A 26,131-nucleotide genomic window follows, 5' to 3' on the forward strand; every position below is an offset into this window, starting at 1 on the left:
TCCTGAATCTGAGTAAAGATCTTTCCTTTTCTTCTTTCATTAAATGTTTAAAGCAATTTAATATAGTAGTTACTCATAATTTACATGTAAGTGAAAACTAAATTTAGAAAAGATTCATCATCTACATTCTGGCTGATGTGCTGCAAACTATTATGGCCCACAACCTGCTAAAGCCCTCTCCTACCCCCATTTAACCCAGGAACAGCAATCTGCCTAAATATTAACATGTAAACAACCCTCTCCCTTTAACCACTATCATCCTCACACTTCCAGAAAAACAAATTTTATCAGGCAAATTTAGATGCAGATTGCATTGGCTCAAGCCAGTTCTCGTTATCATTAACGCCCAGAACTGGCCCCGAGTTCTGCAAGTGGGGACACCCAGGCACCTAACACAGTTCTGGAGTAATTTTTTTTTATCTGTGTCCTGTTTTTACACCTAAGAACAGCAGCTCATGCATAATTTATTTCTGGTTTTTTTTTTTTTTAACCCTGGACACATTTTTTAGCAGTTGACATTGAGACGCTGTGTCTTGGTAGCTGAATAAATGAACCTCAGTCTATCCAATCTTGAGCAATGAAAAATTTGGCATAGAGTTTTTGTAGCACAACTGTTTGCTTCATATTTCCTGGTTCCTTACTTTATCCTGGAAAATCCTGAGTGGCCTCTGCCAACAGGAAAGGAAGCACCAACTTTTGTTCAAGAAGGGCTCTTTGCCCATGTGTGGCCCAAGCACCATGGAGAGAATAATTGGTGGGTAATATATAAAGATTTGAACGAAATTTAGAATAAAGGGTACCCCCCAAAATTTATGTGGAATAAATATTATGCAAGAATAATATTCAGGCACACAGCATGGGAAAAAACATTCATGCTATTGAACCCCTATTTCTCCTTCAGTTGTGGCACATCAGAACCACAGAATCACAGAAACTCTGAAGCTGAAAAAGACCTCCAGGATCATCAGATCCAACCTTGAACCCAGCACTGCCCTGTTCACCACTAAACCATGTCCCCAAGTGCCACCACCACACATTCTTTGACCATTTTGCGCATTTGCACCTCCTTACCCAGTAGCCAGATTTCTCAACACTTTTTGGCCTTTATTATCCAAAATCCTCATCCCTCTGACAGACATAATTACAAGTGGCAGAAAAGCAAGATTAACAAGAAGAAACTGAAAATGAAGACATCTGATGGCTAAAATATCATTGCATACTCCTGGTCATTGGGGGCTTATGCCCAACGGGAAAGATCAGCAGAAAGGGCATTTGAAAGCATTGCTATTGAAATGGCCTTAGGCTGAGACAGGGCAGATTCAGATTAGACAGCCGAAAAAAAATGTCACGGTTAGGGTGGTCAGGCATGGAATACTTTGTCAAGGAAGGTGATGGTCACCATCCCTGGAGGTGTTTGAGAGGCATTTGGATCTGGTGCAAGTGATGTAGTTTCGGGGTTACAGTGGTAGTGCCGGACTGATGGTTGAACTTCATTATTTTAAAGGTCTCTTCCAACCCTGATGATTCTGTGCTTCTATATTTAAAATTATTGCAAAAACACACGCATTTGGCACAGGTACAGACAGTTCATCAGGCTCTGCATGACTAAGCTTATGTGAACATCCAGCTCACAGCACAATTCCCGTCCCAGCGCGTAGTGAGGGCCAGCACAGCACAGGCACTGTGTATCTTTTATTGTTTCTCTGGGCAGCAGCACACAGGGCAGGCAGACGGGCGGGACAGCCCGGCGGGCTGTGGGCAGGGCGGGGCCGGGCGGGGCAGGGCGGCCGGCGCTCCGGGAGGGACAAAGCCCAGCCGGGCGCTCCGTGTCCGTCACCATCTTGATCGCCGCGGGCGGCGGCTCGGCAGCCGAAGGTGCCCCGTAGGGCGCGGCCTTTCGAGCGGCGTCCATCGCAAAGCGCGGCGCTCATCGCAAAGCGCGGCCCTCGCCGCATCCTCCCCTCGCCGCGCCGTCCCCGCTCGCAGCGCCCGCCGCCCCCTCACGCGGCCGCGCCCCGCGCTCCCCCTCAGCCCCGCGCCGGCGGGCGGGGAGATAACGGCGGGGAGCCCTTCCCGGGAGCCTTTCCCGCAGGGAACGCCCCGCTCGGCCGGCGGCAGACTGCCCTCCCCGCAGGGCCCGCCCCGCGGCCGCCGGCCCGCCCGGAGCAGCAGGAGGGGCCGGAGGCGCGGCCCGGCGGGCGGGGGGCGGAGGGGCGGGCGGCGCGCTCCCCCCGCGGTGACAGTTTCTAGAAGCTCGTCCCGGCGTCCTTTGCGGCCCCAACATGGAGGAGCTGACGGTGGAAGTGCGCGGCTCCAACGGGGCCTTCTACAAGGTACCGGCGGCGGGGGCGGCGCGGGCGGCTCGGCGCTCGGCGGGGCCGGGGCCGAAGGGCCGCGGGGGAGGGGACGGTGAGCGGGGCCGGTGCCGGGTGCGGGGCGGCGCGGGGCCGGGGGCGGCGGGGATGGAGCGGGGCGGCGGCGGCGGGGGGGCGGCGGTGACGAGGCTGCTGAGGGCTGCGCGCAGGGGAGCTTCGCGTGAGGGGAAGGCAGGGCGCCGGCGGGCCGGGGGGAGCAGAGGCGCGGCGCGGGCATTCCCCGAGCCTGCATTTTGGGAAGGGTGGGTGGGCGTGTGGGGGGGCTGGCTTTGGAAGGTGTAAGGGCTTTTGGGTGGGATGGGGTGAACCGGCGCGATAATAACGATTTTAAAATATTTTACGTAATTTTTCTTAAAGATTTCGAGTTTATTTATGCATTCAGAAATCTTCCTTCACCATCACCCTCCCTGGAATGTCAGGATGGTACAGGATCAATGCAGAATACTCTCAGCTGTTGCCTGTCAGTCATTTTCCTCTAAGCCTGGCTTCAGATGTTTAAGAATCCCAGCTCTTTTTATGGCAATAGGCTCCTGTCTTCCTCTCCAGAAGGGCTGATCGCAGCCGGTGTTGTGAGCACGCAGCGTGGCTGTGTTCTGGGAGGATTTAATCTCGGCACTCTCCTCAGCTATTGTGCCTAACCACATGCACCGTGTGGTATTGCACAGGCAATATTGCACTTGGTGTGGGGGTGTCCTTTTTAATTCCCCCTCCCCCCTGCTGCATTTCCTGTGTGCAGCTGTGGATTTGGCTTGGCAATCATGTGGTGATTGTACAGTATGTAGAGGCAGTTGGGTGTAAGGGATTGTAACCAGCTGACTCCAGGAGTTAGTTCTTTCAACTGGCCAAGACAAATGGGAGATACCCTTATGAGGAAAGAATGCAGTGGGGTAAGCTGCATGCCCTTGGTAGGGAACCCTCTGAAATTTTTACCAAAAGAAGTAGGTAATAAATTTTTTATGTTGGATAAATTTTTTGTTGAAGTACCACACAGAAACTCCCATCAGAATCATTTGCATCTAGAACAGGATGCTCTAAATAGAATTGGCTTGTTGGTTTTTTGGTTTTTTTTTTCCCCTGAGCTTTAAGAAGCCCAGAATTTGGAAACACTTTTCTTAGCTTTCCATTTTATACCTTGTGATCTTGGACAACTTTCCAAATGATGGATTGGTTGTTCCTCTGCTTAATAGGAATATCACACACATGGGAGTATGAGGTGTGCTGAATTTTTGGGCTGAAGGGATCTGTGTGCACAGAATTTGCTACAATAAGCCTGATATAAAATCTCCAAGGATGACATCTCCTCCCAAGTCAGTGAGAACTATCAGACTTGGATTAGCACCATCATGTGTTTTAACTCTGTGAACAGTCACTTAAAAAAGCAGAAGTTTTAATTAAAAATGGCATAATGGCTTTGAGATCAATGAACTGGGGATTAAGTCCAGTGATGGCATCTTCATGGTGGAGAAAGGAAGGTTAGAATGACTGGATGCACAGTGATCAAAGCCCCAACTCAGAGTAAGCCACTCTTAATGCAGAGGGGGAAAAAACACACAAACCCCATTAAAAAAAAAACCCAAAACCAAATCATTCAAACATACACAATTTAAAATATTCTTGTGAGCTAAATGCAGTGAAGTGTGTGTGTCAGTGACTCCATTTTGTGAGTGTTGCTCTTGAGGAAGGCAGAGGTTTTGCATGTATTTTGGAACTAGGTAACACTCTTAGGTCGCTTGCTTTTTAAAGTGTCCTAAAGCAAAGAGGTGTGTCAGTCTCCTTTAGGAAGTGTACTATTTTGGGCACCAGTAGCATTGATCATTGCAAGATAATGACAAGAGGGTCATCTTTTCTAAGCTGTTTGACACTGTATGGAAGGTGGCAAAAGTTTTCTGAAGAGAAAAAGCAGAATTTGTAAGGTGGGCTGAGATTTGATGTTTGCCCTTAGAACAGTCTGAATTTGGATTCATTAGCACAGCATACCTCCAGGTAAATGAGATCAGAAAGAGACTGCTATGCCAACAGAGATAAAAACCAGAATAATTACGTAAACAGTTACATGAGATATTTTCTTTAAATGAGTTGTTACAGTGATCTAAGTTGTTACTGCAACTTAGCTGCAGTAGAACAAATGTAGTGGTTAAATCTGTTGGAGTATTATGGTGGGTTTTCAATACTTCCTAGAGGTATGATCATGGTAAATGGTACTCTTTATAGATCCTTTAGTTTCTCTAATAATTGCTGTTCAGTTTTAACAGGGAATTCTTCTTAAGTGTAGGAAGAGCATGCATGATATGTATATACTATGGTTGCAATAAATTAGTATAAAAATTACTCTTTTTTATTAAAATCCATGCATTATGAAAAGCATTTTGAATTTTCATGTATCAGTGGACAGTTATGGTAGATCCCAAGGTAATTTAAAAAAAAAATTCATAAGAGAAAGCCTAATTATCTAATTTTAAGCTTCTATATCTAAATTGTCAGACTAATTTGTGATTCTTTTTTTTGTTTCCTTTAAGGAAGTGATGTAATATGGAGAACACAATAGCATTTACCTTATATTTTATCCCAGGTTCTCAACCATTACACAGCAGAGCCAGTGTTTAGCCACTTCCTGCAGCTCAGAAGACTGCATATATCACAATATTGAGCACCCATTGTCTTTGGAGAACAGATGGCACTGATGGGGCTCAAAATAGTCGTGGGCTTCTGAAAAACGAGGAGGTTTGTGCTGTGGAATAGGGGAGAACAGACAGGGTTGCTGAAGACTACTAGTTAAGGGTTTGCATAGATTAGAGGTGCTGTGAGGCTTCCTGAGAGCAGAAAAGTTGATGCTTTCTAGGGGAGGGCTAGATGGCAGGAAAGTTTTTGTCTTTGGGGCATTAGCATAGGCTTTTTATGTATTGAATGGTCTGACTTTCTTTGGCTTCTGAATGTGTTGAAGAGAGTGAAAGCTGGATACTCCCAGCCTTGTCCTGGCCTGCCTGCAGTGTGTCAGGATGATGGTTCACTGTGTTATTAAGATGATGAAGTAATTCACAGAATCACAGATGGCTGAAGCTGGCAGAGACTGTGGGAGTTCATCTGGTCCACACCTCTGGTCAGGTGTGGCCACCTAGAGCCAGTTTGCCCATGTCCAGATGGCTTTTGAGTATCTGTGAGGATGGAGACTCTGTAACCTTCCAAACAACCTGTGCTTCTGCTCAGTCACTCTCACAGTAAAATTAAAAAAAAAAAAAAAAAATTCCTGACATTCATACAGACATTCCCATGTTCCGGTTTGTGCCATTGCCCCTGCCAGTTGTGGAGGGTCTTGGAAGAACAAGACAAAACTTGTGTTTTACTCAGTATCTCCATCAGCCTTTATGTGCTCACTTGTGTGCAAATTAAGAGAAATTAAGAGCCCTAGAGATGCATGTTATTCATGAGTTCCCTATTGACATGGGGACTTCCCTGAGATAGGTTTGGCCTTACAGTAAGACCAAGGTACATAAATTAAACATCAGATCACTTCCTCTGACTGAGTCAGTGGCATCTGAACAGCTGTGAAAGATCCATTGCGTTCTTCCTTGCAGGGACTTAACTCTGCTGGAAAATGGGTTCTGGTGTGCTGTGTGCCCTTGTGTTCTTTAAATTCTACAGTAGTAGCTGTTTAGATTATGCAAGGGGAAAGAAAATAAAAACATACATTAAAACGGAGCTCAGCCCTTATTTTACGGGTTCTGAAGTGCTTCCTTGTTGGCCTGCTCCTGTCTCTAGAGGTGCAATTGTTCTGGTAATGGGACCAAGCAGAGTGCTGGTAGTAGGAGTTGGCATTGGCCTCAAGGCAGAGACAAGCCAAAATATTACTAAGGGGAAAAAATGATGAATGAGAAGTACACACCATTCTCCACATGTAGAGTCAAAGCTTGATGAGCAACTCTGGGGGGGAGAGTTTATGCATCAATAGAAATATAATTATTTCTTAATTTTTCTTACATTTTTTAATTAGTGGCTTTGCAAACAACTTGAGTTGCTCTGAGTGGTTTTTAGCTTGATGGTTATTAAAATAAGAAATTGTCATTAGGAGTGTAGCTTACACACTGTTCATACCCAATTACTACACCAGGAAACTGTAACTGGAATGACCTTTGTTTTTTTCTCTAAAGATCTCCAGTGTCTCATAACTGTCAGAATTTTTTTATTACATCTGGTCCACTATCTGTATGGGTAGGAAATTGTAGGCAGTTTAAAGTTGATACTGATCAGCTGAAAGTTGTGTAGAGTCTTGCAAGGAGTAGCTGTAGTCATTGTTGCTGTTGATGAGCTGTTTGCTTGAGCCTTTTAGACTGCTAGAAGGGAAATGCTGGAGGGAGTGGTTATTGATTGCTGAGGTACATGGTCAGTGGAGGGTGTCTTCCAGAAGTTTTGCCCTTTTGGAGGATGCAGATGAAGAAAGCAGTGAAAGAAATGAGTCATTTGGTCTTCCATGAGTAAGCCCAAACCAGGGGATTCAGTGCTGAGGCTCTTGCACAATTGTCAGAAGGACCCTTGAATTCACCTGTGATAATTGCTGTTGTGGATGGAAATAAATAGTGATGTCATAAATTATACTGTGGTTGCTCAAACTGATGTGATAGTGCAGGGTATTTTACTTTCCTGATATCTGCTTGTAATGTTTGTGTTTTGCAGTAAGCCACAGCTTCTTGCTTTTATCAATTCATTGTAGAAACAGGTGTAGCTAATCACTTGTAAGGAAAATAATAGCAAGTTCAGTCTTTCTTGTCCAGTGGTTTGATTGTTTTCAAGTTTCTTTTGTTTGCTTTGTTTTTTGGTTTTGTTTTTTTTTCTTTTATTTGGGGGCTTAGCATGAGATACATCCCTTAGTAATAATTATTTCATGTGTTTGTTACATGAAACAGTTGTGTTTCAGTGTTAGTTAGAAATACTAATGGTTCTTGGATCTGCAAAGGAGTGAAAGGCTTGGTAATTGGATATAGGCTGCTTGACCTTTATATCACTGGTTCAGAAGCAGTCCGTGGTACCAGATGCTGAAGGGTTTGCTTTTTGAGATTGGCTCAGCAGTGGGTAAGGTGATATTAATACAGTTTCACTCTGCCAGGTATGTGTGACTCAAAAGCCAACACAGTGGCTGTTCCTGGATTTAAAGTTTGCAGTTAAGCTCACAGCACCTCATGTTTAGATTGGATCACCCTACTTGAGGATCAGATAAACTTAGAGAAAACAGGATGCAGAGGGAACTTGGATTACATCTGCTTGTTTTAGAGATTTTGTGACTTTGGCTGGAACTGGATTTAAAAAAAAAAAAAAGTTGTGTGTGCATATACACACACAGACATACAGTTCACTGTAAGGGCACTTCAGTAAGTCTTGATCCGTTTATGTTATCAGCAGATCCTAATCCTAAATCCATGAGCAAAACCCAGGTAAAAGGGAAAGAGTGCATGTGGGTGTCTGTTATGAAATGAGGAAGTCTCAGCCGCAGTGATTTTGGTGCAAACGATTGGTTGAGAGTTTCCTGCCCCCTTGTTCACCCTGCACACCCTGTCCGGCCCTGGGTTAGATTTGCTGGCTCTCCCATTCCCTCCCTCTGCAGGTGCTGCTGTTGGCAGCCCAGCTCCTGCCAAGTGAGTGGCAGAGACAGGTCTGAGCTCAAGAGCCTGTGGAGCCAGCAGGACATTAATAGCCTGTAGTACAGTACAGTCTCCTGCTCCTCCTGAGCTGGGCATACATGGGCTGCCAGAGATCCAGCTCACAGCACAAACGGAGTGACTGACACTAATATCTGGACAGGCCAAATCTGAGGTCTGGCAAGATGAAGTCATATCAATTTTTCTTCCTCTCTTGCCCTCCACAGATTTGTGTATGGTATAAAACACACACAAAGGTTATGAGTAAGCTTACTTGCTGATAGTACAGGTTTTCACTCTTTTTGATGCCACTGTGTTTATTGCTGATGTGTTTGGTGGTCTCCTGTTAGCTCTGCCTTGTCACTGGAGGTACAAGGAATGGTGTGTTGGAACATAGAAATCCTCAAACTTAGAAACTGGAATTACCTGTCTCTGGCAACACTGCTACATTAAATTTCAGTAATGGAGTACCTCGTTCATTAGAGCAAAAGTTAAGGTGATGCATCATTACTTAGTTTAGTAGAAAATGTTTTTGACATAGTATCAGGCATGACTAGTGCAAATATATTTATATAGGTTACCTCATGAAAAAAGAACTCCTTCAAAACTCCCTAATTGAAAACCAGGTTATTTACTTTTCTGTTTTATGTTCATTACACCTCTTCTGGAAAAATCCTTTTGAATTTATAGGATTTACTACAACTTTTGATGCAAAAAAGTCTGTTTGGTATTGTGAAACATCTTAATGTCACAGGCTTTTTTGTAAAACTTTTGTTTTTTTAATTTAATAGTCATAGGCTCTGTGAAGACTTCTTTAAAAACCACGCTAAATCTCATCCTGACATGCATGAAATCTCTTCCTTGTTTTATCTGGAAGTTGTGACAGCTGATAATGTGTATAGTCAGGGCTGTAGGTAGGAAAGTAATATGCAGGAATTTTTGCTTTCAGAAAATATTCTAATGATACTTTTGGCATCCTTCTTGACAATTATGAAATAATTTTGTAGAAAACTATTTAAAAGTTACATTGAATTCTCATTATTTCTAGTTCTATTACAAATGGACCATACAGTCCATAATACCTGATAGACTGCTGTGCTTCAGTTGCTGTAAATGTGATCTCATCCTCACAGCTGTAGAGAAATTGCTAATGGTAGGAAGTAATTGTACAGTCAGACTCCGATAAGACTTTTTTCAAACCCTGCAACAATAAAATTATTTCATAATTATGTCATTTTATTTGATACTTCACATATGTGCATTTGTGACCTGAAGTGCATACTTGATAGGTGTTATGCTTGATTATATTAGAGAGTGAAAGAGTTTTGGGAATACCAAGTGAAAAGCTGTGCAGGTAATTCCAAGGCAGTTGCTGCCTACATGTCTGCCAGCAGTGAGTCTGCATTACATTCTCCTGTGGGAGGCAAGAGCAGTGTGCACACTTTGAACTGAAACACTTCCTTCCATGAAGGAGCTCCTGAAACCCACATGGTGTTGTAAAATGTACAGACTCTGTTGGAATTTGTACTTTGGATTTCATTAAAAATTGTCCCATGTTTCTGTTGATGCAGCTGACGTTTATGCAGTGTCGGCTGTTGCTCTGCTGAGAGCCATATCTCTGCATTACTGTTCCACTTCAGCTTTGGCATTCTTCAGTGGGACCTTAGCTTGAAAATTGGTTGTGACTATTAAACCTTATAGAAAAACGCCACACTTCACCTGGCAATGTCTTGAAATCCTCAAAAGTCAATGCTGTTGGATTCCTTTTTTGCACTTCTTTTTTGTTGTTAATGAAATCTGCAGCTAGTCAGTGGATTCATGACTTTCTAAACTCTAACATAACAGAGCATTAAGTTCTGAATGTTAATCAGATGTTTTATGGTACCTGAAGTTGAATCTCTTGATTCCAAAGTTGTACTTTTTAACAAAGGAAAGAAGTGAGTTTAGTTCTGCAGAATAAATTTTTAGCTACTATAGGCTGACCTTAGAAACACATTGAGGACTGTGAGAACACAACAGGAATAGAAGACCAGGTTCAGCTATGGAATAAAGTAGCGTAATGAGGCAAAGGCTAGTATTGAATCACAGACTCTTGGAATGAAGATAAATGGCTCTCTTTAGTAGGGAGTTAATCTCTCCCTGTAAATACTGCTCTCTGTTGATAAGTTGTTATGTAGCAGAATGCTGGACTGCATGAAGTTGGTCCTCAGTACTGTGACTTCTATGTTTTGTCCCTGGATAGGGTTTGGATGAATTTTAGTAGAATTACTCATATTTCCTTCACTCATGTTAATTTGTCCCCATGCTGGGGCATTTTTGAAGGGGACTGGTAGCATAAATTTGGTAGAAGTTCTGCTTTATCTCTGTAGCTGGCTTACACATACATTAGGCATTAAAATTTTTATACTCTTTCCATGTTTAAAGCGACATAACTTCATATTCCCATCCAGTTTCCTTGAAACTGAAAGTCCCTGATTCTGTGTGTTTTACTGTCAACTGTTTCACCTGCAGTTACCTTTCAAAGAAGGAGATTGGCCTACCTTCTCTTGCAGTGGCAGGATGGCCTTTGAGAGGGTTTATTTTATTAGGAGCACACTAGGTGGTTCAGCAAGATGATTTCTGGTGACCTGCTTTGCTGAGGGTTACCAGTGTACTTTCTGCTGGAACCAGTCTTTTGTGTTGCTGACAGATGGGTTTGAGGGAAGCTCAGGGAGCAGAAAAGCAGGTTTTGTGCTTTCAGAGCGTTGGCCGAGTGTGAGCTCAGGTAAAAGGAGATTTGTTTTATAGGCCCTTTGCAGCCAGCTGTCAGTGTGGGCTCCTTTACTGTCCATCATTACATGGAGGGATCTACTGTGTCAAAATTTATCTTTCCCTGAGCTGACACATAATACCTCAGTGGGCTGGTTGCTCCTTGCACAGCTGATATGTTCTTCGTCCTCCTCAGCTGGCAGTTTCTTAAGTGGATATAATCCATTCAGCAGATTTCCTGGAACTTCTCTTAACATAGCTATGCAGCTCTCTTACTCCTTTCAAACTACAGGGTCCTCCTTGATCACCTCTGTTTGGTCAAATACCAGACTGTGGCAAAAGCAGTAATGTTCTTTTTATCTTTTTAAGATTATTATTTTTTTCAGCATGCCTACCTTCTTTAGTCAAGAAATGTCACAGCTGCATGGATACCTAGGTATAACTCTGTGAGATTGATCTTTGTCTTTAGGTTTTTGCCATAATCAGTTACCCCTAAATATAAGCACCAAAGCCCCATGAAATACTGTATTCTGTGTTTTCCTGGGAGGTCCTACAGGCATTTGGCCTCATGCAGTCCCCAGTTTAGTACCTGGAAGATGATACCATAACTAGCTGTGTGGCAGTCTGTACTGCCAACTGTGCTTCAAACTGGCTGCTGCACTGTTCTGAGGGACAGTTGTTTGGAAATCAGTTTGTGTTGGGAAGAACACCAGTGAAGCAAACAGTGCTGTGCACAGCTATTTGAATAACTTCCCTTGCCTGGATCACTCTTGTTTTGTTCCTGTAAAACACCTGTGCACACCTGTGGGTAAAATAAGAAACTCTGGGTAGTGAGTTCACTTGTAAATGTGCTGGTCAGATTTGAGCAGTTATTTGGAGCAATCCTGTGCTCTGCACATCTTGGAATAGCCAGCTAAGAATATCAGCAACCTCGTGCAAAGAGTGGGAGTTGTCTTGGACCTTTCCTAAATTGGAACCTCAGTGTTAGTGGTGGTCTTGGCTCAGTTTCAGGCTGTTTTGAGATTGCTGCCTTTTTGATTTCACATGCATTCTTGTAACAAAAATGTTTTTGTTTTAGGGATTTATCAAAGATGTTCATGAGGACTCCCTCACAGTTGTATTTGAAAACAAGTAAGTATTTTATTTTTAAAATGATCCTTTGAATATTAGGTTATTATTTCACATTTGTGCTTTTGCTGCTGTTTTTGATTTGATTGTTTTGCCATTAAGAGGAAGCAGATTTCATTAGTTATAGTTCTAGAAGTACAAGCTCACTATTCTGTTCAGCTTCCATGGACTGTCGTCTTGAATCTGTATCAGAATTCAGCTCATCAGTTACACAGTCCTGTACATTCTTTGGTCTCTTTAGTGATGCCCATAGATGTGACAGCCAGATTTAATTAAAGTAAGAATCAGTGGCACAGGCTTGGTAGTCTTGCACGAAAGCAGAAGAAGATGGAAAATACCAAAATATTCAAATAAGCAATTCTGTATGTCTGATCCCTGGAATGCTGATCACTATTCTCAACCAGAGAAAAGTGGAAATATCCTGATGGCAATTTTTTCTTTTAACTGTTGGGAAGATAAATACACAGTATATATCGAGTCAAAAGACCTGTTGGTTTTGAGTTGAACAGAGTGCAAATCTGTTAGGAAATCTTGAAAAAGAATTATCCATGAGGCCCTTTTCACTTAATATATAAACACAGCAGTGCTGCTAGGAACTTGTAGTGGCAAGCCAAGGATAATCCATGGGATGGTAAAGTACAAATGAGTGTCTGTTGTTCAGCATTCTGACTGATAACACTGTGGATTACCTGGGAGATTCCAGTGCTAATTCCAAATACTCTGTGAGCTACATCCTCTTCCCTGTTTCCCTCCCAGTTACTGGGTGGAGATCCTATAAATGTGTTGGCTTTTGATGTGAAAATTGTTACTAACCTTTGCCAGCTCTAACCTGTAGATTAGTCCTTGAGCCTTTCTTCAAGAAAGATTTCTGGGTAATAAAGGTAATGCTAGGGAGTGTGCAAGTGTGTCTTTATAAACAGTGTTTATAATCCTGATGCCATTATCCCACGTGTGTATGTGTGTGTACACATATACATGTGTAAAAAGAAATCCTGGGGGGGGGACACGTGCATGATCCTGGGGTTTACCCTGCAAAACCTTGTGTTTGTTTCTTCCTAACCTATGTTTCCTAGTCCTTCTTTTTTGAAAGATAGTTAGAAGATGAGGTGGAAACCATAATTTATACTAACACTGAGGTGGTTATGGAAACTGATACTGTCTCCTAGCTTTTCATACCACCACCCCAAAACCCAACAAACAGAAAAAAATTAAACCCTTCATCCTGTCCATGATCTGACAAGATGTAACAAATCTTCAGTTTGATCTTCAGCATCCATATTACTTTCTAAAGAAAAGTAGTTAACTTCTCTTTGGATTTTGAAGTATATACTTCAATGTCAGAAATCAAGTAAGCTAAAAGAAGTGCCAGAGGATTGCAGCAGGAGCTGAATTGTTGGCAAACGCATTTCTAGTATTTAGTATCCATATCATCCATGTATTTTACAGAAAGTCTGGCAGCAGCAGCCGTGTTTCAGAAAGGATGGGCTGTAACATATGTAGAGTGTTCTGTTGACTAAAAATAGATCTGATCAGGAAGTGTGTACACAGTCAAATTATTCTGTGACGTAAATCTGATCAATTCTTACACTTTTTATGGAGTTAAATTCATAAGGGCTTTAGTAGAAGCGAAATTGGCAAGAGCGTCCTGTGCTGAGAGCATCAGTGTTGTGATAGTGATTATCGCTAACAAATACACACATCTATTCCACAATAGGCAGTCTAAACTGTCACTTTGCATTTTCTGCTATTGTTAGCCAATCGTTATCTAGCTATTGTAAGGTTCCCAAAGTTAAGTGTACTAGCACAGACTGCTAATGATGATTTTGTGGCCATAGCAACACTCAGTCTCTGGGCAGGTAGCCTTAATTCTTTTAAGAGACATTTTTTGAGGGTAGGGAGGCAAAGAATGGATGTAGAAGCTTCAGGAACTGGAAACTTTTTTTACTGTGTGAGATGGAAAATTGGATCTTGGTATGCAGTTTCACAGAGGCTCATTAGAGTTTGAAGCAGCCATATGGAAGGAGAGGCTTCTGTGTTGTAAGAAGCAAGAACCTCCCTTTTTTGTGATTTGTGCCCTGTAGCTTAGTCATCAGGTCTGTCAGATTGTCTTAGTAGGCAGTTTGCAGCCCATCACAAGTAATTTCCTACAACATCTTGTTTTGAATTTCACCAGTGAGATGCTCCAGTTCTGGACTCAAAACGTTTTGCCAACAAGACTTGGACTCATATTTTGAGATCTGAGCCTTCTGTGTGCTTTTCCACTTGCACTTCCTCCACTGGCAGGGAGGGGAAGGAAAAACCCAAACCATGAGATTAGTAACTGGTATATTTATAACAAGGGCAATTTAATTGCAATTGATTCTTTTTGCCAGCCCCCTTCACCATTTCTCATAAATAGAATATGATTTAATTAACATTTTGTGGCCAAAATACCTTCCAACCTCAACAAAAGCTATCCATGTCATAGTATCCTCAAGGCTGGAAAGTCTTCTCCTTGGTCCTCCAAGATCAAGTCCAGCTGTTAGCCCAGCACCACTGTGTTCACAGCTAAACTGTACTGCCAAGTGCCACATCCATGTGCCCTTGGAACACCTCTGGGACTGGAGATTCCACCACCTCCCTGGGCAGCCCATTCCAGTGTCTGACCACCCTTTTAGTGAACAAATTTTTCCTAGTATCAATCTAAAGCTGCCCTGGCACAACTTGGCACTGTTTATTCTCAGGTCCCTTTGAGCCTCCTGTTCTCCAGGCTGAGCTCCCCACCTCCCTCAGCTGCTCCTCATCACATCTATGCCCCAGACCCTTCACCAGCTTCCTTGCCCTTCTCTGGATGTATTCCAGCACCTCAGTAATAGTCTTCATGTGTTTTTGTTGTTTTTCAAACTAAAATTAAAAGTTTATTGTAACATCTAGATTAAAACTATGATATGTAATATCTTTATTAAGTGAGATACTTAAGCATAAGCTGTCTTTTCAGAGCAAACATACAAATGCGTCCATCTTTTCATCTAGAAAGTTGCCCTTTGCTCCTTATGCTCAGACTTGTTCTACTAACTTAGGCTGCTCTGTCTGCAGGTTATTAGAAGTAAGCAAAGCAAATGACTTGCAGTAATTCTTATTGTTAAAAGCTGGTTTTTGTTGTCAGTGTCTGATGTGAATCAGCTGAGCAGAAATGATGGACATGGTAGTGCTTTGGCAGATATCATTAAAAGTCCCTCAGATATTCTAAATTAATGGGTTTTTTGGAAGCTGTTTTTTTCTCTGAGTTCATTTCAACCTGTGTAGAGTTTTCAGTTGGGTTTCTGACTAAGAGTAAGGAACAGCTGATGGCATTCTATGACATTCACGGAGTAGAAGGAAAAGGAATTTCAGGAGAACACAGTGGATTTAATTACTCCAGTAGTCTACACTGAAAACATGCACTTCTACAAATAAAATGCTTCTGTAGAGCCAACTATAATAAAATAAATAGCCTTTCTGTACAGGAAAGTAAACCTTTGTTTTGTATGCCTAGAAATAATAGGTATTGATAAGCAGATACAAAAATACGTTTTGATCTGAATCTGTTACTGGGCAGTGTCAGCAGGTGGAAAGTTGTGTTAAAAATCAGTCAGATTTTCCTGGAATACATAAAATTTGGTGGTAAGCAGTTGAAATTATAAATATGAGATGGAGAAATGGATGAACCCCATAGCAGACTGCAAAGCTGAGCTTAAATCTCTATAAGGGCTCTATGGCTTGAGCAGTAGGAATGTTAAGTACATCATATTATATCTTCCACTGGGGTTTTTTGAAATCCATTAGTTAGATTTTTCAGTTAATTTTAAAAGTTTGTCATTAAATATGTTGCCAGATACTACTTTTGTCATTATTTTGTTGCTTTGCTTATGAGGTTTGCTTTCTAGCAATAAGGAAACAGACTTGATTATATGGAAAGAATGAATTTTAATGAAACTCAGAATTCCAAAATTAAAATGAAGAAAACATTAGGGAAATTTTAAAATTAACGTGTAATGCTTCTTCAACTTCCAGCTGGCAACCAGAGCGCCAGGTGCCCTTCAATGAAGTCAGATTACCACCACCCCCTGATATCAAGAAAGAAATTGGTGAAGGAGATGAGGTGGAGGTGAGTGAACCCTCATGACCTGTCCTGGGCTATAACTGATTGTCCATTCAAGGCAGTGGTGAGGGTTGTGAGGGCATTATTAGCAAGCTGAAGGTTTAAATAGAGCATGTCTCTACACATGGGTTTGTTAGAATTTCAGTGAAGCTGTGACATTTCAGTTTTCACACAAAACTACCAGTGGAAATTTTTCAAAGTCTACAACTTAAAATAGCTGAGACGGTTTTAATTCTGACACAAAATCTAGGCAGTTCTCTTTTTTTGACCTGGAATGTAAAGTGTTGGAAATCTTTGATATGAAGATGTAATAAAGCTTCTCCAATAACAAGAGTTTTAACCCAGATGAAATGTCTGGTGCAGTGTGTAGGAAATTGGTTGAATTACACTGTCCTACAGAGAAAGAGTGTTAATTAGGAATGATGTATTAAATCTAGAAATAAAAATGTGCATGTTCTATTCCCTGCTCATTGTAGTATAATTAGTCATTTAGTAATTAGTTTAACTTTTAGGTTTTTTTTCTTTGTCCTTAAAGTAGTGAGCTTCCTTTCCTGAGGATACTTTCATAGTTTTGGGCAACTAATTTAAGAAAAAAATGTAGTATAGATGCTGGGTTTTTCTGTTTCTTTATTTTAAATACATTGCCTTTGTTAGAGGTTATGTGTAAAGGGTTATTTTCTACCTCTTTGCTATTGTAAAACTCATTTAGTGTGCATGTAAGTGCCTTTGGCCTGTCAGAAATGAATGAGGAGCAAATGAAACTTGAAGATGAGAAGACTGGGTTTGAGAAGTCCTCTGTTCTATATCTAATCTTGCATTAACTTGGTAGCATTTGTTTAATAATGGAATATGTAGTCATGTGATGACTTGGTTCATTTCAGTAGTCCTTGGTTTATCAAGTAAGCCAAGAACAAAACAGAAATCTGAATTGTGGAGTTAGTTCTGTGTGTGGACTTCAGGTATGAAGACAATGTTTGAATTTGCTGAATAATTGTCCTCAAAGAAGGCAATATTTAGCCAAGGTTTTATATTCCTTTAGAAATTTCCACTGAATTGTCAGTAATACATGCAAAGGAAAGCTGTTCATAATCCTTGTAGTGCAAGAAGGATGGGAGTAGAATACTGTTCCATTTTAATGAAAATTAGAAAAATTGTGCTGTTCTTTCTTTATTATACATGCAGGTAAGTGAATTATGTTTGTATGTGCTTTCAGTGGTTCTTACTACTTTGATTTTCAGGTTTATTCTAGGGCAAATGACCAAGAACCTTGTGGCTGGTGGCTGGCAAAAGTTCGAATGATGAAAGGAGAGGTAAATAATTTTAAAACTTAGTGATTTCATGCTTTTGTTGTAAATACGGTAAATAGGAGGTTCTTGTTCATGAAAAGACTGAATATAGTACTACAAATACAAAAACCTGACAAAAGAGAATTATAAGTTGAGACCACTTTGGAATGATCTTTGCTGCATTGCACAGCAGAGGGTTGTGCCGTAGAACTGAGCAAGCGACTTCCGTTATCAGCAATTTTGAGGGAGGAGGTGAATGTACCCCTAAATTGCACACAGGTGGAAGGGAGGGGAGGAGAAGGCTTCATCCCTAACTCAGAGTCAGGCTTGAGGGATACTGTGCACACAAGCTTCTTTAAACTTGCATGTGTTGGGTGGAAGCGTAGGAGTAGATTATTGGTAACTTAAATCTTCTTAGTTCTTTTGCCTTCCTAAATTTGGCAGTGTGTCTCAGAAAGATTGAGTTTTTATATTGATTTTGATCTTACATGATTCACAGGTAGTTTGCCCATTGAATCAGTGGATTTGCCTCGTTCGTTTGTTTTAAAGTGATGCAGAGTAGATATTTCTGTGAAGATTTATTCTCTGTTGGGTATTTTTTAGAATTAGAGCTCCAGTAAACATTTTGGATTTTGGAACTTGAGCTGAACTAATGAGAGCATTTGCAAGAAAGATGGGCATGAGAAAAATCAATTCAGTAGGCTGTTGTGGGGGACTGAGACTGTGCTGATATCAGTGCTCTGGCTTCAGTGAGGTATCAAAGGGTGCTGAAATACGCTCAGGCTCATTTGTGTAGAAATGTATCATATCAACTTAGTTTTACATTTTTGTATATGTATTCATATTTTGTGCTTCCTTGCTGATACTGGTAATGTACCATTTTTTAAAAAAAACTCTTCCACAGTTTTATGTCATTGAATACGCTGCTTGTGATGCCACTTACAATGAAATTGTCACTTATGAACGACTCCGACCTGTGAATCAGAACAAAACTGTCAAAAAGAACACCTTCTTCAAGTGCACAGTGGATGTTCCTGAAGACCTGAGAGATGCGTGAGTAGCTCTGCACACTTCAAGAAGGCTTTTACTTACTGGAGGGGGAAAAACCCACTTGGTTTCTATTTTAGAGGCTGATTTACAAATCCATGAAGAACCTTAAGGGTTGTTATGGCTGCAGTAGCTTGTTTAGAAACTGCTGACAGGGACCTCTGCTGAGCTTTTGGCTGGGGGCAGAAGGCAGGTTGTCAGATGGGAGCTTTGGGTCTTGGTTTGTGCCTGTGCAGGTGATTCACTTCCCAGTGCGCCTTTTACTGAGACTTGCCAGATGACCATGGTGCCATAGAATCCACAGAGAAACAAGCTCTGGAACCATGTTGAGGAGAATGGGAACTTTACTGTTCCTGAACAGTCCTTGCCATAAACTACTGAAATGTTCTTGGGTCTGATCATGTTATTACATGTTCAGTGTTGATGCAGCTTGTTGAAATAACAATCATTTTGTCTCCTTAGGTGTGCTAATGAAAATGCACATAAAGATTTCAAGAAAGCTGTGGGAGCATGTCGAATTTTTTATCATGCTGAAACTGCTCAGCTAATAATACTGGTAAGTAATTGCTTCTATGTAAATGTTGCATGAATTCCCAGTATATTATTTACAGGAAGTATATAGCCAGCTGTGTGTGTGTATGGAAAACATTTAACTTATCAAGCTATGTAAATTGTGAGAGATTTAATATAAGTAGATGTGTTTAATTTTAATCTTTGTGGGTAAGGCCTCCAGTACATACAACCTAAATTTAGGAACAGCTTGGAGTCTCATTGTATGACTGTATGTCATTCTCAGCTGAGTTCCATTTCACTGATTTTAGCAGGTGGCTCAGGTAAATCATCTCACTCCACTCTGGAGCTTTCCCCTTTTGCTGTATTGCACTGTACAGATTGACCCACAGCTGGGCTTCCACGTGGAGAACTGCACCAGTTCAGTGTAGCCATTAAGGAATTGTTCCCTTAGATGTTTCTGTGGTGGTTTTCATACTACATAGGCTTGTCCCAGCATCAGTTTTTCTTCTAAATTCCATTTACTTAATATTATCCACTTGAACCCCTCTCTGGAGGATTGTGTTGTCCTTGATTAATTATTTCCTTAGCTCTCTTATTCACAGGGTGACAAGTATGTATATGGTAGAAAGATAATTTGTTTGGGCAACATCAAGGGGAGGGGGTTGCTGTGTAATTTAGCAGCAAAGTCTTTAATGTGAAACATGCCGTGAGCAAGAGCAAATAGTTGGTGGTGTTGAATTTCTCGTGCTTTGTTTTGAGGAAGAACAAGGTTCATGTAACTTCTGGAAATTGAGGTCATGATTATGACTTAGTTTCAGTAGGGTCCTGATTTATCCTGTAAATGTGGATTTGCTTAGAAAGCCAAAACTTAGGTTCCCTCTCTCCTGTAGTCTGCCAGTGAAGCAACAGTGAAGAGAGTGAACATCCTCAGTGACATGCACCTGCGCAGCATTCGCACCAAACTCATGCTGATGTCGAGAAACGAGGAAGCTACAAAACACTTGGAGGTAAAGCCACAGCTCATTGCTCTTGTTGCTTGAAACTGAGCTCAGAGCACTGTGTTCCAGTGAGTGCACGTGGATGAGTCTTCCTTTGTTTTCCCTTCAGTGCACAAAGCAGCTTGCTGCAGCATTTCATGAGGAGTTTGTAGTCAGAGAAGATTTAATGGGACTGGCTATAGGAACACATGGCAGTAACATACAGCAAGCCAGAAAGGTTCCAGGAGTTACAACCATTGAACTTGAGGAGGATACCGGTACTTTCAGAATCTATGGAGAGGTAAGGGAGGAGCTTTGTATGAATCATTGGAACATTTCACTCTGTATCTGCTTTTAGAGTGGTGAGAGCCACTTAATTCTGGTACCCAGAATTAAGAACAGAAAACATCTGGGCTTTCATCTGAGTGTCTTTGTGCATACTGACCCTATGGCAGCTTCTACTGCATGTATTTGAAATGCAAACCTTTGTTGCAGTGGTGACCTCCATAAGGTGTGTTCTGTCCTAATCACTTCATGTGTTAATGCACAAATTCTGTAACTTCACTGTGTATCCCAGGTCAACCTGACAGAAATATTATTTCCTGCTATTTTACTTGATCTTGGGTTTGTTTTGGTTTTTTTTCTCCTTCAGAAGCTTATTGGTTCTCCCCTCTCTTTCATGTGTGTTCTGCTGTGTGGTGTTTGCTCCTCTGACCTAGCCAGGTGTGTTAAAGCCTGTGTCGACTGCTACTAACCTCTTGTATTTTGGCAGTTTAATGCTGGCTTTGGAAAAATAATTATTTGCTCCAAGTTAGTTCCATTTGTGTCTTCTGAATCTCACTCCTGCCGTGAAATAGCTGGTCCTTGGGCCAAAACAAGGATCCATTGAAGAAGCAGAAACCTAGTGACAGAAATGTCACTGTCACCAGGGCCCTTTCAGAACATATTTTGAGGGGTTTTATCCCATGTTACCAGCTCTACAGGTGCCATTGAGTCTCTAATGTTAACACGTCTAGATATGTGTGGTTGTCTCCTGTTCCAGGAATCTGAGGTCTTCAAATCTGCTCCATCTATGTCAGGAGTAGAACCTGGTTGTGATCCAAGGGTCAGATGAAGTTGATCCTTTGAAGAAGAGGTCAAACTTCTGGGCTTTGCAGTATCTCTGAAATTCTGTGTCCTTTTTTTGGAAACCGTAAATGCTTCCAGGGTATCAGGGTGGCAACAGGTCCTTCTTTGACCTCCTTCTGCCAGTAAATTTCATCTCAGTTCTTGAGGAAGAATTGGACCAGTTTAAATGCAGTGGAATGTCCAGTGTATTCCAGTTTTGATCCCTTTCATGTCAATGATGTGATGCTGGAACTTGTGGAAAGGTTATAACTGTCACCAGCCTCTTACAGAGGTGCACAGCAGTGATTATAAATACCAGATGCCCCCCTAAATAAAAATGCCTTCAGACATATCTAGCCATGGAAGTGATAAGCACTTCTAAAAATGCCAGGCAGCTTAACTATTCCACATGATAAGGGGTTCAGCATCTGGCTACACTTGCCTATTCTTTTTGCCTCTTTTCAGCTGCAGTGGGCAACCAGCCAGACCCTAACAGCTGAATGCACAGGCAGACAATTTTAGGCTGAGATGTGTGGGAGAGTGAACCAGTGTTGTTGACATAGCAGTCGCGGTCTGAGGGTTTCCCATAGCTGATGTTTTGCATACAAATAAAAGTTCACTGTTTCTCAGGGCCAGACTCTTTGAGGGAAGAAACATGAAGATAAATTTTAAAGAAGATTGTAAAGCTCTGTGGATAGAAGGAATCTAAACTGTATGGCATGCTGTTTATGCTTTTATTCCTGTCTGGTCAAGACCATTTCGGTTTCAAGACCCTTTACTGGTTGCCTGAACTTCTGATTGTGATGTACAGACCACAGGTCTGTGAACTTCAGAGCTTGGACAGTATAGCTTGGACTGCTGATGAAAAGTTGTGCTTCCCAGAGAGGGAGAGCTATGTCAGAAATAGAAAAGTTCTCTTAGACCTTCATTACTGTCAAAATGGAATTGCAGTCAATTCTTGTGCAATTCTTAACACTGGCAGGTGTAATGCTGAGTTTAGAAAAACACACTGCATTTAATTTTGCTGTTAAAGACTCTTTGTTAGCATGGATGTGTCTTGAGTGTGTGGGCTACTGTGTGAAGTAACAAGAGCATCAGCAGATGTGCAGGCTATAATTCAGAGTTAACAAAGGTAGTTGCTAGTGACTGGAATCCTTTGAGGTCTTTAATCCATGTTCCACTACAAGGAACTGAGAATACATTGTCTGAGTCAGCTTTATGTGCTCACTCATGTTGGGGTGTGAATGAGTTACACAGGTTGTACTCTCATAAAAATCCTGAGTGCTCGTTGCAAGTGTGGAGAGGCTTATGGGTGCAGTGGAGAGCTCCAGCTCTGGCAGTTGTATATTTTCCTGTCCTGAATCTGCTTCTATAAAGGCATTCACTGTTCCTTCACCTTTATTTAGGAAAGAATTGATAAACATACCTTAGGCAGGAACTGTTTTGTTAATTGTGTCTATTTGTAGAATTCATTCAGGATGAAAAATTGCTAATGTGTTTTAAGTTTGTATCATTTGAGTGGTTACCCTGAAAATGCAGCATAACCTCTGCTCCTCACAGTGGCTTCCTGTTCATTTGTTTCCTGTGTTTGATCACTGCTTTCATTATCTTGAAATCCAATTTGTCCATGTTTCTTTTGCTGTCATTTTGACCTCTGCCAGAAGTAGAGGTTTATACATTTTCTTATTCTTCTAGGATTTCCGTGATTTGATTAAAAGGTGCAGGAGCTGGTGGTGCTCTTTTTCATATGTTGCCTGAAAATGACAGATGAAAGGGCTGAGGCATTCGTGTAAAATGCAAGTTGTGCTCAGAAGCTGTTATTACTTACTAGATGCTGATATTCCTTTAATTCTACACTTCTGCTGTTGTTAATTTGAAGCCTTGTTTCTTGTTTCAGCATCTCTGTAGCCTCAATTAACTCAGCTGATTTCTGTCATTTAATAATAAAGCTGTAAGAGAGCATTTACAGGAGTTCTCCCCAGTAACCAGAGCCACTGTCCTATCTTGGAAAGCATTGTAGATGAACTGTGGCCAGAAACCAGCATTCTGGAAAGAGAGTGTCCTGGTTGTAATATCATTTACAGTGTTTGCTCAAAGCCCTATCCAGCCTGGCCTTTGAACACTTCCAGGGATGGGGCATCCATTTTGATATCTCAAAATGTCTTGAAATAACATGAAAAAAAAAGTTTTATTCATTGCTGATGCTTTGCTTTTATACTGAATTTTGTCTCTGGGCATTTTACTTAATTATTCGTTTATCATTTAGTTTAAAACTAGATTAATCTTGTCTCTATTCTTCTCTTTTCGAAAATAAGTTTGTTTCGAAAACTTGCAGCTGTTGCTACAAGGTTTTGTTTTTAACATGCTATATTCACAAATAAATTCCATTTTTTAAATTCATTTCCAGACTGCTGATGCAGTAAAAAAGGCCAGAAGTTACTTGGAATTTGTGGAGGATTTTATTCAAGTTCCCAGAAATCTTGTTGGTATGTAATATTGCTAAAATTTGAAAAGTTGGGGAAAGGGAGCCTAATCAGCACAACTTTGTGAAGAGGATTTAGGTGCCAGTACAACATTTTATGTCTCCATCTGAGTAGAACGTGATTGATCTTTTAAAATTATATGTATCAGAGAATTATTATGAAATTGGATATATTGTTGCTGCATAATACTTTGTCAGGATTTTAACACCTAAACTGACTTGATTGCAGACTTGTACCACCTAATTTAATGGTAATACTTGTAGTTCAGATTCTAGTGAAAAAATACACTTTACTAAATTGACTGCTTAAAAGTGCTGAAACTAAGTTCCAAAGTTCAATCTGGAAATACTTCAGCTGAGTTGCAAGAATGACAGGAGGCAGTTCTCCTGTTACTGCTCCCTCCTGGGCTGAGGTGTGTCAGAGGTGGTGGTTGGATGCTGGTGAGCTCCTGTATAAATCAGCAGTGCTCATAGGTCTCATCCTCGGTCTCAAAGTAGACATTTTTCCATGTTGCAGCTTTATGAAGGTGAAGCATAGTCTGCTAGGTTCTGTAGTAAAAGCCACCTAAAGGTGAGGTTAATCATGTTCCACTGCAAGACACAAACATGTCCTCCCCAAGTCCAGTCATCACAGGGGATGTTTTTCCTCTTCCCTCATTCTGCTTCCTTTATCCTGCTTTTGACTCGAGTCTGGCAGCTCCCTGCTCCCCATGCCCAGCTTGTGGGCAGTGTGGGCATGGAGGCAGTGTTAAAGTTTCAGGTGTTGTACCTGATAGAACTGCTTGGATTATCCAGAGGAGAAATTAAAGCCTGAGCTTTGACCTCCTGTGGTTTGGGGCTTAGAGCCTGCATATTGTAAATAACATCACTTAAATAATTCCTGTGAAAACTCCTAAAACTTAGACTTTCAAAGTTTTAGAACTTGACCAAATTAAGGTGTAATGGGGTTTCGTTTGTTCATTTGGGTGTTTTTTTAATAGGACTCATGCAAGTTGTGTATCTGATGCAACTTGATGATTTTGTCATCCACCTAATGTTAAAGCTCATTTTAACATTGAAAAAATTAATCACTAATTCGTATATGAACACATTTTTTTTCTGCAGTCTTGTTTAGTAAATCTAATTAATCCAGGGAAATTTGCTAAACCTGATGTTCTAGCAGTTGAGTTTTGGGGAGCTTTTGGAGAGCATTCATTAATGTGCCTATCACACATAAGAATCAGGGCACAAGTGACAGCAGTGTGTTTAACTGAAAATGCTGCTATTAAACAATTACAATGCCAGTTTCTGCTGAAGGCAGATGTCCTGCCCACATCACCTTTGGGCACCCAGGGAAGCAGACAGATACTTGGCTAGACTCAGTGAAGACACCCAGCTTAAAAGAAATGTAGTGCTCATCAGTGACTCCAATACAGAAAGATAAAAACACAAACCTGCTGAGCTGTTGGAGCTCTTGAGGAAGGGAAACAAATTTTTAATATTTTTTGCATGTTATTTTCCATCATGTTGATATTTGCTGTAAAGAATATTCCTTATGGAGTACTCTGTCACACAGTTCTGGCTTTTACCCTTTTTGAAGTTGTTCTGCCTTCCTTTGCTCCTAATTTAAACATAAATGTTTTTAAGTGCCAGATACCTAGCTGGGATAAAGAGATGTTTCCAGATAAATTTAATCTAAGAGCTAAAGTCCTTTAGTAAGGGAGCCAAGGAGTCACTTTTTTTTGAGATTGTAACATAAAAGTTCTGAACAAATTTCTGGTATAGATCCCATGCATGATCTCAAAATAGGTATTTTAAAGGTCATATGGAAAGCACTGGTCGTACACAAATCTGTTGTAATGGCAAAATTTAAGAGGCTCCAACAAATATATATTGTATAAGTCTGTCAAAATGTCAGGAAAGATTGACTGAGGGCACATGTGGAGTTAGGGGGTCCAAATAATTTTGATACATAAATTTAAAGTAAGAATTTGTAAAACTCTTGGCCATTTCACTCTTGATTTGGTTCTATTAGAAGCTTGTGTGCAGTGGTGATCTTCACTACGTGTTACTCTGTGCTTATAGAGAGTCTAATTTTGGAAGTTTTCACCTGTTTTCTCTGACATAGTGTGGGGTATTCTTTGGTGGTTTTTATACGTAAAATATTGATATACATGTTAAAATACTTTGCACATGGGTGCAAAATTAACCATTCTTGCCCTCTGAAGGAAAAGTTATTGGAAAAAACGGAAAAGTGATTCAGGAGATTGTAGACAAGTCTGGAGTCGTCAGGGTGAGAATTGAAGGAGACAATGAAAATAAGCTGCCTCGTGAAGACGTAAGTACTTTATTCTTTCCTGCTGTGACTAGGTTTTTAGTTTCAAGCCCAGTTTCTGTGGATAGAGAGAGCATTAGTTTTAAGCGAGCAACTTGTAGTAGATTTTTTTATGTAGTAATTCAAGGATTGTGTTTTACTGCTGAAGTAAGACTTTTTCTTTACTTTCTCCTCTGTATACTTTGGCTACAAAACTAATTTGGGATTGTTAGTGTTAATAGTATCCACATATTTTAAATAGATAAGAACAAAAGGTAAAATCTTGTAAAGGTGCTTGGTCTTGTCAGGTTGGTTAAATGAACTGCTGTGCACTTCATGGTAAACTGTGGATACTTCTGCACACCTGCTGTGATAAACACACACAGCAGGTGTTGCATGGGGGAAGATAAACACAGGATGTCAGGTTA

At 41.0% G+C, this 26,131-nt stretch overlaps 1 protein-coding gene across 2 annotated transcripts in view; it reads left to right on the forward strand.

The window, feature by feature from the left end:
* The first annotated feature begins 2,162 nt into the window (after window positions 1-2,162).
* The window catches only part of FXR1 (FMR1 autosomal homolog 1), a 32,836-nt gene continuing 8,867 nt past the window's right edge, over window positions 2,163-26,131 (forward strand). Inside the window, exons 1-10 of one of the 2 annotated variants that reach the window (XM_085069106.1) lie at window positions 2,163-2,333; window positions 11,829-11,881; window positions 15,911-16,004; window positions 17,237-17,308; window positions 18,189-18,337; window positions 18,794-18,887; window positions 19,735-19,851; window positions 19,952-20,122; window positions 23,336-23,414; window positions 25,618-25,727. In XM_085069106.1, the coding sequence (XP_084925232.1) occupies window positions 2,283-2,333; window positions 11,829-11,881; window positions 15,911-16,004; window positions 17,237-17,308; window positions 18,189-18,337; window positions 18,794-18,887; window positions 19,735-19,851; window positions 19,952-20,122; window positions 23,336-23,414; window positions 25,618-25,727 (990 nt within the window). In that variant the 5' untranslated portion in view covers window positions 2,163-2,282. The remainder of the gene's footprint in view (window positions 2,334-11,828; window positions 11,882-15,910; window positions 16,005-17,236; window positions 17,309-18,188; window positions 18,338-18,793; window positions 18,888-19,734; window positions 19,852-19,951; window positions 20,123-23,335; window positions 23,415-25,617; window positions 25,728-26,131) is intronic. The other variant, XM_085069107.1, reaches the window with a different exon arrangement.

Source organism: Lichenostomus cassidix, chromosome 9 (assembly GCF_008360975.1).
Source record: "Lichenostomus cassidix isolate B80296 chromosome 9, HeHo_3.0, whole genome shotgun sequence".
Classification (NCBI taxonomy): domain Eukaryota; kingdom Metazoa; phylum Chordata; class Aves; order Passeriformes; family Meliphagidae; genus Lichenostomus; species Lichenostomus cassidix.